This window comes from Dromiciops gliroides, chromosome 3 (assembly GCF_019393635.1).
Source record: "Dromiciops gliroides isolate mDroGli1 chromosome 3, mDroGli1.pri, whole genome shotgun sequence".
Taxonomy (NCBI): Eukaryota; Metazoa; Chordata; class Mammalia; order Microbiotheria; family Microbiotheriidae; genus Dromiciops; species Dromiciops gliroides.
In genome coordinates, this window is record NC_057863.1 from 607,393,629 (window position 1) to 607,408,815 (window position 15,187).

At 44.3% G+C, this 15,187-nt stretch overlaps 1 protein-coding gene across 1 annotated transcript in view; it reads right to left on the reverse strand.

Moving 5' to 3' along the window:
• Positions 1-15,187, reverse strand: part of MAN1C1 (mannosidase alpha class 1C member 1) — a 231,154-nt gene that overhangs the window by 138,524 nt on the left and 77,443 nt on the right. The window contains exon 2 of the mRNA XM_043997940.1: positions 12,639-12,735. Within this exon, the coding sequence (XP_043853875.1) occupies positions 12,639-12,735 (97 nt within the window). The remainder of the gene's footprint in view (positions 1-12,638; positions 12,736-15,187) is intronic.

Genomic DNA, 15,187 nt, shown 5'->3' on the forward strand with positions numbered 1-15,187 from the left:
TCCTATGCACTGATGCAGAACGAGGCAAGCAGAACCAGGAAAACAAGGTACTGTGTGTACACTTACATAAACAAACAGACGCTTACATGCTCTACAACAATAATGACCAACCTGAGCTCCCAAAAGGAAATAAGAATATGGGTCTTCCTTCTTTCTGAGAGGAGTGAGGGACCAGGGGTGCAGAATGTTATATACATGGTCAAACATGGGTACTATATCAAGATTGTGGTTTTTTTCCTTGATTTTTTTTCTTTGTTACAAGGAAAGGTTCATTGGGTGCTTGGGTGGAGGAGAGGAGTATATCTTGAAATGTCTAAATGCAAAAAACAAAAGACATCAATAGTACTTTAAAAAAAAGAAAAGAAATGAATGGAGAAAGTAGAATAGCATGGGGAAAAGGACCAGATTGGGTTTCTGGAGGCCTGGAATCTGGTAGTCCTCTGCGATTTTACAGCCTTTGGTACCTTGGACAAGTCATATCCTTTCTTTGGGCTCTGCTCCTTTTCTTGATCACCAAAAGAAACTGGGCTTTGTGGTTTATAAGACCCCTTCCATCTATCTATTCTCTGCCCAGAAGGTCCCTTCCAGTTCTGATAGTCTGTTAACAATTCCATGCTCTTCCTCCCAGTTCTGATATTCCAGCCTCTAAGGTCCCTCCCAGGTCTAACATTCCATGTCCTGAGATGCTTTTCAATTTCTGACATTCTGTGTCTCTAAACTTTTCCTTCTGAGGTTCTAGGAATCACCCACATCTCCTTGGAGCACAAAGCAGTGATCTGCACATAGTAGGCAGAGAGTAGGTGCATAGTAGTTTATCCGTGCCAGTTAAATTAATAAAAACAAAAGAAGCTCAGGCCTCCCAACCTGCCTGTAACAATCCCCAGGACAGTCTCACTGCGTGCATATCTGCATGGCTTGAATCACTCTTCGTCCAAGCAAACAAAATTAAATGAAGACTGGAGCTTGTGAGCAGACACGTGTTTTACTGAGAGAACCACTTCTAAGTTAAACACCAAAAAGCAAATGCAAAACCAGAGCCCAGAGGTCCAGATTTATCTCCCCTTTCAGCAACATGCTGGCTCTGTTTCCAAGGCAAAGATGATTTTTCTCTCTTCCAAGGCTGAATTCTGTGATCAGAAAACCAAGCCATGTCCTTCTGGCTCCTTACATCACCCACAGCCATAAATCATCACCAGCCGCGGAATGCAGCTGACAGTGGTGCTGGGGAGGCAGACCACAGAGATGAGCATCCAATCCAGGGCTCCAACAGCCACCCCCACCCCACAGTAGGCGAGAGGAGATTAGGACCTGGAATCACCGCCAACTTGAAGGCAATCAAGTGAGAGCTCTGCTGATGCCCAGAGAGCAGGTAGCTCTGGGTGGTCCCTTCTGCCTGGAGGGGGCTCCCCAGTTGGAGAGGGAAGGGGTAGGGGGGTTAGGCTGGAAAATGCCAAGAAGATAAAGCAATCAGCCGAGTCAGAAGACACTGTACTAGCCTTCTGAAAGGCAGTCTAGGGGGACTGAAAGAGTTCTGGGGTCCAAGTCAGAGATCCTGGCTCTACCACTTACTAGATATTCAACTCTGAGCATGTCTTTCTGAGCCTCAGTTTCCCTACCTGTTAAAATGAGGTTAACAAGTCCATATTATCTCTATCTAGCTACTTCACATTTCTGTAGGAAATAAAATAAAATGCCATAGGACTGTGGACTGCTCTTAGTCTAAGACAATGCACTTGTGTATATTTGGACCAGTTGATGGTGGTCAATAATAAAAAACTGGGGACACTTTGGTTCTAAAATTTGTGATATGTGCTTGGTAAGTCAGTGGGATACCCAGAACATGATGCCCCTCTGCTCAAGAAGTTTTCAGTAGCCAGTTGGGTATAGAAATCTGTCTTACCCTATAGGGAATCCAGGAGGGGAGGGGAACAAGAAAAGGGAGGAGGCTTATAGAAGGGAGGGTAGATTAGGGGAGGCAGTGATCAGAAGCAAAACACTGGGGAGGAGGAACAGGGTAAAAGGAGAGAGATAGAGAAGTATAAGGAGGAGGCAACTAGGTGGCGCAGTGGATAAAGCACTAGCCCTGGATTCAGGAGTACCTGAGTTCAAATTTGGCCTTAGACACTTGACACTTACTAGCTGTGTGACCTTGGGCAAGTCACTTAACCCTCATTGCCCAGCCCCCACCCCCAAAAAAGAGAAGTATAAGGAAGGGGAAAATAGGATAGAAGGATGAACTCACCCATAAAATGGAAGAAGATAGCACAGTGGATTAAAAACCTAAATCCTACAATATGTTCTTTAAAAGAAACACATTTGAAGCACAGAGACACACACACAGAGGCAAGGTAAAAAGCCAGAACAGAATATAGTATGCTTCAGTTGAAGTTTTTAAAAAAAAAAAGCAGAGGTAGCAATCATGATCCCAGATAAAGCAACAGCAAAAATAGGTCTAATCAAAAGAGATAAGAAAGGAAACTATATCTTTCTAAAATGTACCATCCACAAGGAAATAATATCAATACTAAACATGTATGCACCAGATGGTATAGCATCAAGATTTCTAAAGGAGAAGTTCAATGAGTTAAAGGAAGAAATACACAGTAAAACTATACTAGTTGGGGACTTCAAGTTTTCCCTCTCAGAACTAGATAAATCTAACCACAAAATAAACAATAAAGAAGTTAAGGAAGTGAGTAGAATTTTAGAAAAGTTATATATGAGAGATCTCTGGAGAAAAATGAATGGGAATATATTATATATAATATGAAAGGTATATTCACCTTTTTTCTCAGAGGTACATGGCACGTACACAAAAACTGACCACGTATTAGGGCATTAAAAACCTCACAATGAAATGTAGAAAGGCAGAAATATTAAATGCATCCTTTTAAGATCATAATGCAATAAAAATTACATTTAATAGAGAGCCATGGGAATATAGACTGAAAATTAATTGGAAACAAAATAATCTAATACTAATAAATAAATGGGTCAAAGAAAAAAATCATAGAAACAATCAATAATTTCATTAAAGAGAATGACAACAACGAGCCAATATACCAAAATTTGTGGGATGCAGCCAAAACAGTATTTAGGGGGAAATGTATATCAAAGAAGTTTGGGTAGCTTCCTATTACCTCAAGAGTAAAATATGAGACTTGCTTGGCATTCAAAGTCACTTACAGTTGGGTTCTAGACTGCCTCTCAAGGCTGGTTGCACATTACTCTGCATTACACTCACACATGCCACATTAGAGTCCAAATAGCCTATTGCTTGTTCCTTATACACAAAATTCCCCACCTGTCTATATGCCTTTGTGCCTGGGATGTACTCCCTCTTCAGGACCACCTCTTATAAGGTTGAAGGAATGCTCTGAGGTCCCTTAGAAGAGCTCAGATATATTGTACATTCTAGGTTCTGACAATGCACATTCTTGGTTCTTTTCCAGCTTTGACATTCTATGTTCTGAAGTTCGTTGTGGTTCTTGACATTCTTTGTTCTAAGGATCTCTTTACCCCCTCCCCTTCTTAGAGCTAACACACAGTAGGTATTTAGTAAATGTTTTTGAACCAAATTTTCTTCTTTTCTTTTAACGGGAAAAGAATTGTATGAGTCACATAATCAGAACAGGCATCCTCCCCCTCCTCCTCACCTTCCCCCCGTAACCCAAGATATAGCTATCCAAGCTCTACTAGAGGAGCCAAAGAAGGGTGCCCACTCCCTCCCGTGGCAGTGCATTCTACTTTAAGTCAGCCCAGACAGTCAGCATGTTCTTTACATTGAGCCTCAATCAGCCAATGGCAGCTTTCCCCCATTTATGCTGTAAATATCTTACCTGCACACACTGAACTCCCTCATTGGACTATGAGGTCTTCAAGGGCAGGGACTATGCTTTGGCCTCTCCTTGTATCCCTGATGTGAGCTCAGTACAGGGCCTGGCACAGAGTAGGCACTTAAAAATCCTTGCTGGGGCAGCTAGGTGGTGCAGTGGATAGAGCACTGGCCCTGGAGTCAGGAGGCCATGAGTTCAAATCTGCCCTCAGAACTTGACACTTACTAGCTGTGTGACCCTGGGCAAGTCACTTAACCCCAAATGCCTCATCAAAAAAAAATGCTTGCTGACTGACTGAATAACTCACTGCTCCTGGTTCTGCCTTGTAGCGCCAAGCAGGACAACAAATCCCTCTTCCCTATGGAAATCCTTCAGACACATGAATACAGTTAACATGGCAGCTGGATGGCTCAGTGAGTAGAGTGCAGGCCTGGAGTCAGAAAGACCTGAGTTCAAATCCAGTCTCAAACACTTACTAGTTGTGTGACCCTGCGCAAGTCACTTCACCCTATTTGCCTCAGTTTCCTCATCTGTCAAATGAGTTGGAGAAGGAAATAGCAAACCACTCCAGGATCTCTGTCAAGAAGACCCCAAATGGGATCATGAAGAGTCAGACACGACTGAAAAGCAATTGAAAAATTCTATAAGAAAATGCCCATCTCATCTGGTGGCCAGTCTCATCTATAAAGTAGATAATAATAAAAGTGATAATGATAATGATGATATGGACAACAGTAATGGCAATAATAAACAATGGCTAACATTTATCTAGTACCTACTATGTGCCAGGAATTCTGTGCTAAGCACTTTACAAATATGAACGTGTGCACCACTATTCTCATTTTATGATTGGAGAAACTGAGGCAAACAGAGGTTAAGATAATATTTGTAAAGTGCCTGGCCGACCTTAAAATCTGTATTCATGCTATCAAGTGGGATAATAACTATCAATCCTTGGTGAAGTGCCTGACACAAAACACTTGCCAAATAAATGCCAGGTACTATTATTGCGTGACTGGTGTTATCCTCAATGCTCCCAGAGCCCTCTCCTCTGCACACCAGACATTCCCAGGTGCTCCCGCCAACCTTTGTATGGGATGGGCTCCATCCTGCTCACACTCCCCCTCCCAACAGCCGCTGTGGGCCAGAAAAACATGCCCCAGCTGATGCCGCTGAGCAGGGTAGGGTTAAAAAAAGAAACCACTTTCCACACTAAATTGCTCAAGACACAGGCATTGGTTTGAAAAACAGCCTCACCAAAAGGTCCTGCCCCCAATGTGAACCTGGTGGGAGGGGAAAAATGCCAATTTACTGAAATCCTGTAGACAGAGCAGGCTCCTGCAAGCAAATCATCCCCACTGCAGTTCAGGGAAAACATTGCATCCAAGAACAGCGACCCAAGTACCTAAAGTGAACTCATTAACCCTCCTCACCAAGGACCCAGGACGGCAGTGTCCCCAGAAACAATGCAGACAGTCTCAGAGCATTAAGGCAGGGAAGGAGCCTTAGAACACAGAATGTCAGGACTGGGAGGGCCCTTAGAACACAGAACATCAGAGTTAGGAAGGATCTTAGAACACAGGATGTCAGAGCTTGAAGGGTCTTTAGAACCCAGAATGTCAGAGCTGGGAGGGCCCTTAGAACACAAAGTGTCAGAGCTTAGAACACAGGATATCAGAGCTAGGAGTACTCAGAATATAGTATGTTGGAACTGGGAAGGCCCTTAGAACACAGAGTTTAGAGATGGAAGGAACTCTCAAAAATAAAACCTCCTATCTGGAATAATCTTAGAGCATGGCATGTCTACAATATAAAAATAGTTTTTGTTTGATATGAACCTGTAATTAATGTCATGAGTGTGAGGAACCATCAGTGTAGAAACTCCTTCCACCACTGCAAATCAGTAACTTGCCCCAAATTGATAAAAGTATGGTTTTAGAGAGCTCATCGCAGCACTAAGAGGATTGATGACTTGTCTGTCCATGGCCAGACAGAAGTACAGGTCAGAAGTAGGACCTGATCCCAGCTCTTTCTGACTCCAAGACCAGCTTTTTATCCATCCCACCCTGTCAGAGCTGGGAGAGGCCTGAGAACTGAGTTCTGAACATGAAGTCAGGAAGGCCTATGACTTCAGAGACTTCTAGAAGTATGACTAATCCTGTGGGACTGCTCTGAGCCTCAGTTTCCCTATCTGTAAAATAAGGGATACTAAGAACACACCTCATGGGATTGTTATAAAGCTCTAACGAAATACTATTTGTAAAGAATTCTGCAAACCTTAACATGCTAGGTACTAAAATCACAGCTATTATTAACACAGACTGTCAGAACTAGAAAGAAATTTTAAAATATGAAATATCAGACAAATATGAAGAATTCAGAGAAGCATGAAAAGCTATATATGAACTGATGCACCATGAAGTAAGAGTCAGAAAAACGATATATAAAATGACTATAACAACATAAATGGAAGTTCTCTCTCTCTCTCTCTCTCTCTCTCTCTCTCTCTCTCTCTCTCTCTCTCTCTCTCTCTCTCACACACACACACACACACACACACACACACACACACACACACACACACACACATTATAATGACCAAGATTTGCCCTGAAGAATAATGAGAAGACATGCCTCCTTTCTTTACAAAAGTGGGGGGCTGTGGGTATGTAACACTGAGTGACTTGGGTTTTTTTTTAATCTTTGTTATAAGGACTGGCTTGAGGGATAGGGAAGGGCTATATAGAAAATGTATGGAATATTAAAGTCAAAATGGCATCAATATAAATAATCATTTTTTAAAAAAACACAGTATGTGAGAAGTGAAGGGAGTCTTAAGGACAACCTGGCCTCTCCCCCTCATCTTACAGAGGAGAAAACTCAAGAGGCCCAGAAAGGGGACAATGAACTGATGAAGGTGGCAAGGCCGGGCAGTGATGAGCCTCACATCTGAACCCAGGTTTCTGGCAGCTCTTTCTTCTGTGTCTCATATCCATGTGCTGTGATCAATTTCACAGGTAAGTGTGGATGGAAGCCCCTCCCCTTCCCCTACAACCTGGGCACCCTCAGTGACATGTGGCCACAAAGGCAGCTAACAATCACTACTGCTTACAAAGAGCCAACAGAAGAGGCATCTGGGATGTTGAGGTTCTTGGCTCTTGGATCCCCACTAAGACAGAAATAAAAGCTTTCTAGAAGGCTTGGCACTGGAGAAGGTTCTATGATTTCTCAGTGTGGGGAAGTCCATCCAACAACACAGATTACCATGCATCCACACAAAGTCTTCAGGAGTTGCTTGCCAATAGCACACTGAGTAAGTTACCAAAGAATTTGAACCTAGGTCTCCCTAACCCCAAGCCTGATACTTTATCTACTACCTCATACTTCCTCTATACTAATCTCATCTATCTTAAATGTTGAATTTTAATAGCTAGATTTATATAGTACTTCAAAGTTTGTAAAACACTTTAAAAATACTATCTCATTTGATACTCATAATGACCCTGGAAAGCAGATGATATTATTATCCCCATTTTACAGATGAGGAAACTGAGGCAGAGGTGAAGTGACTTTCCCAGGGTCCCACAGCTAGTAAGTATATGTGGCTGGACTGGAACTCAGTTCTTCCTGACTCCTGTCTGGGTCCTTTATACCATCACCAGAATCAGAGGATTACAAAGAATCACAAATTTAGAGCAGGAAGGCACCCTAGCAACTCCTTTACAACTGAGGAAACTGAGGCGTAGAAATATTAAGTGACTTCCCCCCAAGACCACACCCTATGCTAGCCAGGATGATGGGGGAACTTCTCAGGGCCTGGCAAACTGGGAAATGGTGAGAAGAGAAGCAGGGAAGATGGCGCCTTTAGCTTTCCATGGGGCCCCTCACTACAGAGCATTTCTCTCCCTTCCTGCAGCTACAGGGTGAGGCATGACCTCAATCAGAAGTCTATCCATCTCTCTCCTCAAGGGAAAAAACTAACTTTACATCCATCCCCTTCTCCACCACCCCCTCCTCCACTACAAGAGCTGGGATTGGGGTGAGGATGGGGGCTTAAGGGGCCCAGAAGTTACTCAAACAACTCATCTTACAAAATACTGTTAAAAGGATGATATGCAAATCTGCCCAAGCGAATTTCCCAGACGTCAATATCCTATGCCTTTAGCCTACAAACTCTTCTAAAATGCATCCTAGAGCAGAGGAAAGCTCTCTGGATGTAGGGTCAGGAGATCTGGGTTTGAGTCCTGGCTCAAACCTTGTCACTGGGTGACCTTGGCTTTAGAAAGCAAGGACTGTTTCATTATTTGTACCTCCAGCTCCTACAACAGTATCCAGTACACATGAGGCACTTAATAAATGCTTGTCGATGGACTGAAGTCATTACATCTCTGACACTCAATTTCTCCATCCTGATTTTGAGGCTCTGATGCCTCATCTTGACATGAAAGGGACCCTGGGCTCTCTAAGATCAGGACAGCCCCACATGGCTGGTTCTGCCAAGCTGGCAAGCCTTTGAGGATGGTCCCAGGGACAGTCTAGATCTCCTGTCCATAGATCAACCTAGCTAAGTATGGAGAGGTATGTTATCAGTCCTTAGGGGATGAATTCTTTGGCCAAGGCAAGCTATGGAAGAAAAACATAAAATGGACTCCTCTGTGGTCCAATCCATCCTTCTGTTTCCACAGTGACAGTGGCCAAAAAGGGCAATAAAGACTTGGTTGGAATCTCAGTTTTTAAAGTATCTAGAAACATTAATTTCGCCATTGGTGTTCTGAATGCGAGATCCTTGTTCCATGATCAATGAGAGGCCAATGGCCAACTTGAAGAACAAAATCACATCAATACTGATGCTGTCATAAATAAACCAGAAGACGAAAGTTGTGAGTGATATCCCCATTTAGTTTTAAGTTCCCCTTGGAGAGACCATAAAAGAGTTAGTTTCATCATGAACTCAAAGGCAATAACAAATATCATTTCACAAGACACTCAGTCAGCTTGCCCCTTAGCACTCATGATGAGCAGAACCCCAAAGACCATCATGAAGATGTTTTCAATGGATGCTCCACATTCATTACATGGGACAGAGACAGAGAAATTCTATCAAGTACTTCACAAGATTGTTATTTGGGAGTTGTTTCTATGTGAATAAATGAAATGAATGGGGGGAGGGAAGGAAAAGCATTTTGAAACAGTTTATTATGTACAGAGCACTGTGCTGAGGCTGGAGAGACAAACAGAAAATTCAGACAACACTTTCTTTCCAGGAGCTCACATCCTCGTGGGGGAGATGACATATACAGGTGTTTTCAGCTACATGTCACACAGAAAGATCCTCCGGTCCTTAGGGTCAGGGACAGAGAAGATGGTGAACCCCTTTTTAAAATGTTATTTCCATTGATAAATTCACATCCATTTCTGATGTTGAACTATGTGACAGAGCCAAGGACTTTGGTGGTAAGAACTTTCTTTTCCTGGGTCTTCAGTAGCTGTGCTTGCAGCAACTGCAGGGAGGCTCAATTAGCTATCTTTGTGCAGTCAGATCAACTGCTTCTAGCTGAGGGCAAAATCGACACCAAATTAGAAGGATAAAGATAAAGATGCTATATGTGATTACTGTAGTTCTGGCCTAACCTATTCAAATTAGTTGTTTATGCTGGGAAACAGAAAATGGATAAAGGTAAAGACATTGACTTTGATTTCTTACAGAAGTTTACCCCATGTAATGAGAATGAGAAAACTGACCAAAGAATCTTGTATGATCTGAGCACATGCATGGGAGCTTGGAGGAGATGCTTGTGTTCAGCGTTGGACAGTTCTAAACAGAATCTGCCTTTTACCCATAACCTGTCCGTCCTCCTGAGGAGTTCTTTCACTCTCTATCTAGGGTGTAATTCACTATTTCTCTAGCTATGGAAATCTTGAGGTTACCTTTGATTTCTCCGTTCCTTTTGTCTCTCCTCTCCAGGTACTGAATCCTGTCTACTCCACCTCCACAATATCTCCTTTCCTTCCCCTACTGCTGCTCCCCATTAGACAAGTAGAACAGCCTATTAATAAATGCTCCCAGCTCTACTTGTTCCTCCTTCCAATCTATCCTTCAGATCACTGTTTAAATAACCTCATGCTCATTGATGTGGTCATGTCACCATGTCACTTTGCTCAAAAACCTTCAGGGGCTCCTGACAGCCTACTAATGCAATGTGGCATAAGGATAAAGCACTCGATTTAGAGTCAGGAGACCTGGGAGTCCAGGGTTCGAATCTTGCTACGGACATTTACTAGTTACTTAACTTTTCAGAACCTCATTTGCATAATTAGGACAATAACGGTAAGAGCTAGAATTTATGGGAAGTTTTATGGTCTGAAAAGTACTTTATGTATGTTATCTCATTTGATCTTCACACAGTAACCCTGAGAGGGAGGTGCTATAAGTGACTTGTCCAGGGTCACATGGATCATAAAGTGTGTGAGTCTGGTATTGAACAATGGACAGCTGGCAATGCCAAATTGGAACCCAGGAGAGGAACAAGGACTGAAGATAGAGGTCTAGAAATTATCTGTATAGAAATGGCAATTGAATACATGGAAACTGCCAAACTTATTGAATTAAAAAAGATTCAGGGAAAAGAAAAGAGGGCCTAGGACACAGCCTTGGAGGACAGCCACAGTTAAGAGTTGTAACATGAATGACTATCCCAGAAAAGAGAGTGAGAAGAGATTGTCAGACACATAAGCAAAGAACCAAGAGAGGGGATAGAGTCCAGGAGGAAATGGTCAGCAGCATCAAAGGCTGCAGAAAGGTCAAGAAGGTTGAGAATTGAAGTCATTGGATTTGGTCATCAAGAGAGAACTGCTGAGGGGGCAGCTAGGTGGCACAGTGGATAAAGCACTGGCCTTGGATTCAGGAGGACCTGAGTTCAAATCCAGCCTCAGATACTTAACACTTACTAGCTGTGTGACTCTGGGCAAGTCACTTAACCCCCATTATCCTGCAAAAACAAAAACAAAGCAAAACAAGAGAGAGAACTGATAACCTTAAAGAAAACAATGTTGGTGAACCAGAAACCAGAGGTTAGAAACCAGATTGTTGAAGGTTTAGAAGTTAGAGAAGAAGTGGAGGCACTTGCTGTAGATGACATAGGACAATAGCTATCAGGAATTGTCAGACCAAGTGAGGGTTTTTGTTTTGTTTTTGTTTTTAGGATGGAAGAAACCTGGACATGTTTGTAGGTAGCAGAGAAGGAGCCAGTAGATAAGGAGAAACAGATTAGATTGTGGGAGGGGCAGCTAGGTGGTACAGTGGATAGAGCACTGGCCTTAGGAGGACCTGTGTTCAAATCCAGCCTCAGACACTAGCTGTGTGACTGGGCAAGTTACTTCACCCCCAGTGGCCTCCAAAAAGCAAAAAAAAAAAAAAAATTTTTTTTAAAGATTAGATTGTGGGAGTGATGTGGGGGGCAATCTGCTGGGGAACACAGGAGTGGATGGGGTCAAGGATGTGTGTAGAGGGGGCAACTAGGTGGTGCAGTGGATAAGTCACCAGCCCTGGATTCAGAAGGACCTGAGTTCAAATCCTGACTCAGACACTTGACACTTACTAGCTGTGTGACCCTGGGCAAGTCACTTAACCCTCATTGCCCTGCAAAAAAAAATTCTTGCTAAATAAACAATTATTTTTTAAAAAACACAAAAAGGATGCATGTAGAAGGGGTGGATTTGGCTATTGGAAGGACTGCCTCATCAGCAGAGACAGTCGGGCAGGGAAGATCGTGGGGGATGAGGTCCGAGGGATGTAAGACGAGAAGGGGAAAAGCACTCTTGGCAATGGCTTCCATTTTTTTAGTGAGGTAGAGACAAGGTTTCCAGCTAAGAGGATTTGGAGAAGGGAGTGCCTCAGAGGCTTGAGGAGAGAAGCCGAGGTTGGAACAAGTGTTATCGCGCATTAAGAGTTATTATCTGTGTTTCTGTTTTTTCTGCAAACTCCATGTAGACACCAACTGTTCCTTATTTAAACCTTCTCTATTCCCCTGCAGGAGCCACAATTCTCTGCATACATTCGGATTTAGGATTCCCGAAGCATCCATCATCAATCTATAGTCGGAACCTTAGAGGTCAGTGAGTCCAACTCTCCCATCTTGCAGATGAGACAATTCAGGCCCAGAGAGGTTAGGTAAATGGCCCAGGGTCACACAACATGCACATGTCTGAGGCAGGGTTTGGACACGGCTCTTTTGAACTCTAATACCAACACTCTAACCACCGTGACGACCCACAAATAAACAGTTGTTAAGTGAATGATGAAAATACCCAGCCCCTACATCATCTAGGCCACCCTACAGCTCAGGTACAATATGGTGGCCAGAAGCAAGGAGAATTCAGTTAGGAGGGAGACAGGGAAAGGGATATGTATGAGGGCAAGGATGCAGGGAGGGAGAGAGGGAGGGGAAGGGAGGAGAGAGGGAGGACAGAGAGAGGGGGGAAGGAGAGGGGAGAAGGGAGGGGGAGGGGAGAGAAACAGACAGACAGAGACTGAGAGAGGAGAAAGGGGAGAGGAAGGAGGGATATATGAGACAGAGAAGAAAGGAGAGGGGAAGGGAGGAGAGAGGGAGGGGGAGAGGAGAAGGGAGGAGGGAGAGAGGGATGACAGAGAGACAAAGAGGAGGGAAGGAGAGGGGGGAACTGGAATGAGGGAGAGAAGGGACGGAAGACTGAGAAGTGGAAGAGTACTGTCTAAGCCACGGTGTGTGGCCACCATGGTCCACTGGCTCCTCCCCAAACCACAGAGTGCTCCACACCCCTCACCGAACATGCCGCCCGTGTAGCCGTTCTTGGTCACCGGCCGCAACTCGTTCTTCCCCAGCGCAAACTGCTTGTAGTTATCCCAGGCAAACTGCATCATCTGCAAGAAACATCAAGACAAAAAAAAAAAAACACTTTTGTGAACAACTTCCGCCTCTGGTCCCTTGAAATGTAGTGTGGAAGCAGGTTTGGACAAATATTTGCAGTAAGAATAATTACAAAAATATAAGGAAGCAGTGGGATGGAGACAACATGTACACAGATAAATATAGACACAGTAAATACCAAGTAATTTTGAGGGGAAAGAGCACTAACGACTGGGGGCGAGGGGAAAAAGAAAGGCCTCACAGAGAGAGGAGGTGGTACCTGAGCTGAGTCTTGGGGGTAGGCAGGGTAAGGGGTGGGGTAGAGCTGGTGGTACAGTGGAGAAAGAACTGACCTGGAGTCAGGAAGATCTGGGTTCAATTCCTGCCTCAGAGATTTCCTAGCTGTGTGACCCTGGGTGAGTCACCTTACCTCTGTCCTCCTGACTCCAGATCCATCCACTGAACCAGCTAGCTGCCATTAAAGCTATTTAAATGTACTAAGACATTTGGGACATCTTATATTACGTGACAGTACACAAAGGTGACAAAGATCCTATGAGAGGTACAAAGTGCTAGATGGATTGATAGAGGAAGAAGATATTACATCTCTAACCTATAATGTAGGAGTGGTCAGATGGCATAGTGAACAGAGTGCCAGACCTGGAGTCAGGAAGACCTGAGTTCAAATCCAGCCTCAGACACTGACTAGTTGTGTGACCTTGGGCAAGACATTTAACCCTGTACCTCAGTTTCCTCATCTGTAAAAGTGAACTGGAGAAGGAAATGGCAAACCACTCCCGTATCTCTGCCAAGAAAAACTCACATGGGGTCACAAAGAGACATGACTGGGGTGGGGTGAAGCCCCTACAAATCACCCATTCTAACCCTCTCCTTTCACAGTGGGAGAAAACTCGGCCCCAGAGAGGGGCACTAATTTGTCTGCCATCACAGCTCATAATTTAAAACTGGACGGATCGTTTGAGATCATCTAGCCCGGGTTCATTGTCCAGAGGAAGAATAGAACCTGTCCATGCTCATGTGGGTAGGCTCAGACAGAGGGTGATGCTTCGCCTGGGCACACAGGTACAGGGCCAGGGTTCAAATACAGGGCTCTTTGTACCCCGCCACCTCTGCCCCAGACTTTGATTTGGGTTTCCTCCCTGGCTACTGCTCAGATCCTCTGCTCACTTCATTTGCCAGGCCCGGGGGAGGGGCGGGGGACTCATTGCTTGATCACGGCTATTGGAGGGAGGTGAGGATATGAGCACCCAGAGCAGCCCCTAGCCCGGGTCGGGCAGGCTTCCTGCAACAAGTCAGACAGACCTGCAGCAGCTCTGAAAGGAAGAGAGGGAGGTGGGCGGCCCTGGGAAGCTGTTACAAGTATAAAAAGGCAGCAGAGAAGGTGGTACAGGGGCGTGCGGGAGGGGGAGGCAGCCAGCCATCCTGCTGGAAAATCAAAGACCTTGCCAGAGGGGGGGGGGGGGAGGAGGAGGAAGGGAGGGGGGAGAGAATTAGAGGCAGAAATCCACCTCTGTTTTGTTTTTTAAGGATCTGTCAGTTTAGATATTTTTAAATGTATGGAATAGAGTCAGCTCTCAATTATTATCCAGAGTCAGAGAGCATCTTCAGAGCTGGTTGTGGGGACAGGCTGGGCTCCTTCCTGGGCTCCCCAACAGTTGCCTGCTGGACCTCTCCACCTGGATGCCCCATAGGTACCCCAACCTCAATGGTGTCCCAAACTGAACTCATTCCCCTACCCTCTAAACTAGGGGTCCTTAACCTGCTGTCTATGAGCTTATGTGGTTTTGGTTTTTGGTTTTTTTGGTTTTGTTTTTTTGGTGAGGCAAATTGGGGTTAAGTGACTTGCCCAGGGTCACACAGCTAGTAAGTGAGGTCGGATTTGAACTCAGGTCCTCCTGAATCCAGGGCCAGTGTTCTATCCACTACACCACCTAGCTGCCCCGGTTTTTTTTTTTTTTTTAAATACTTTGAAAATGGTTTTCAGTCATTTTTTAGTCATGACCCCTTTTGGGGGTTTTCTTGGCAAAGATACTGGAGTAATTTGCCATTTCCTTCTCCAGCTCATTTTACAGATGAGGAAACAGAGGCAGTATTACGTGACTTGTCTAGGGTCACACATCTAGCGACTGAGGTCAAATTTGAACTCTGGTCTTCCTGACTCCAGGCCCAGTTCTCTATCCACTGTGCTACCTAGCTTATCTCTTGAAGATCATATTTCAATACAATTGGGTTCTTTTGTAATCCTGTACCTTTTGTTTTATGCATTTACAGACATTCTGAGAATGCATCCATAGTCACTTGTACCTGATGGCTAACAGGGTTCTAGATACAAAAAAAAGTTAAAGTAATCTAAATCCATCTCTCCTCCAGAATTTCCCATTTCTGTTGAAGATACCACCATTTTCCCTGTCACCCAAGTTCACAGTTCAGTCATCCTTGGGAGGC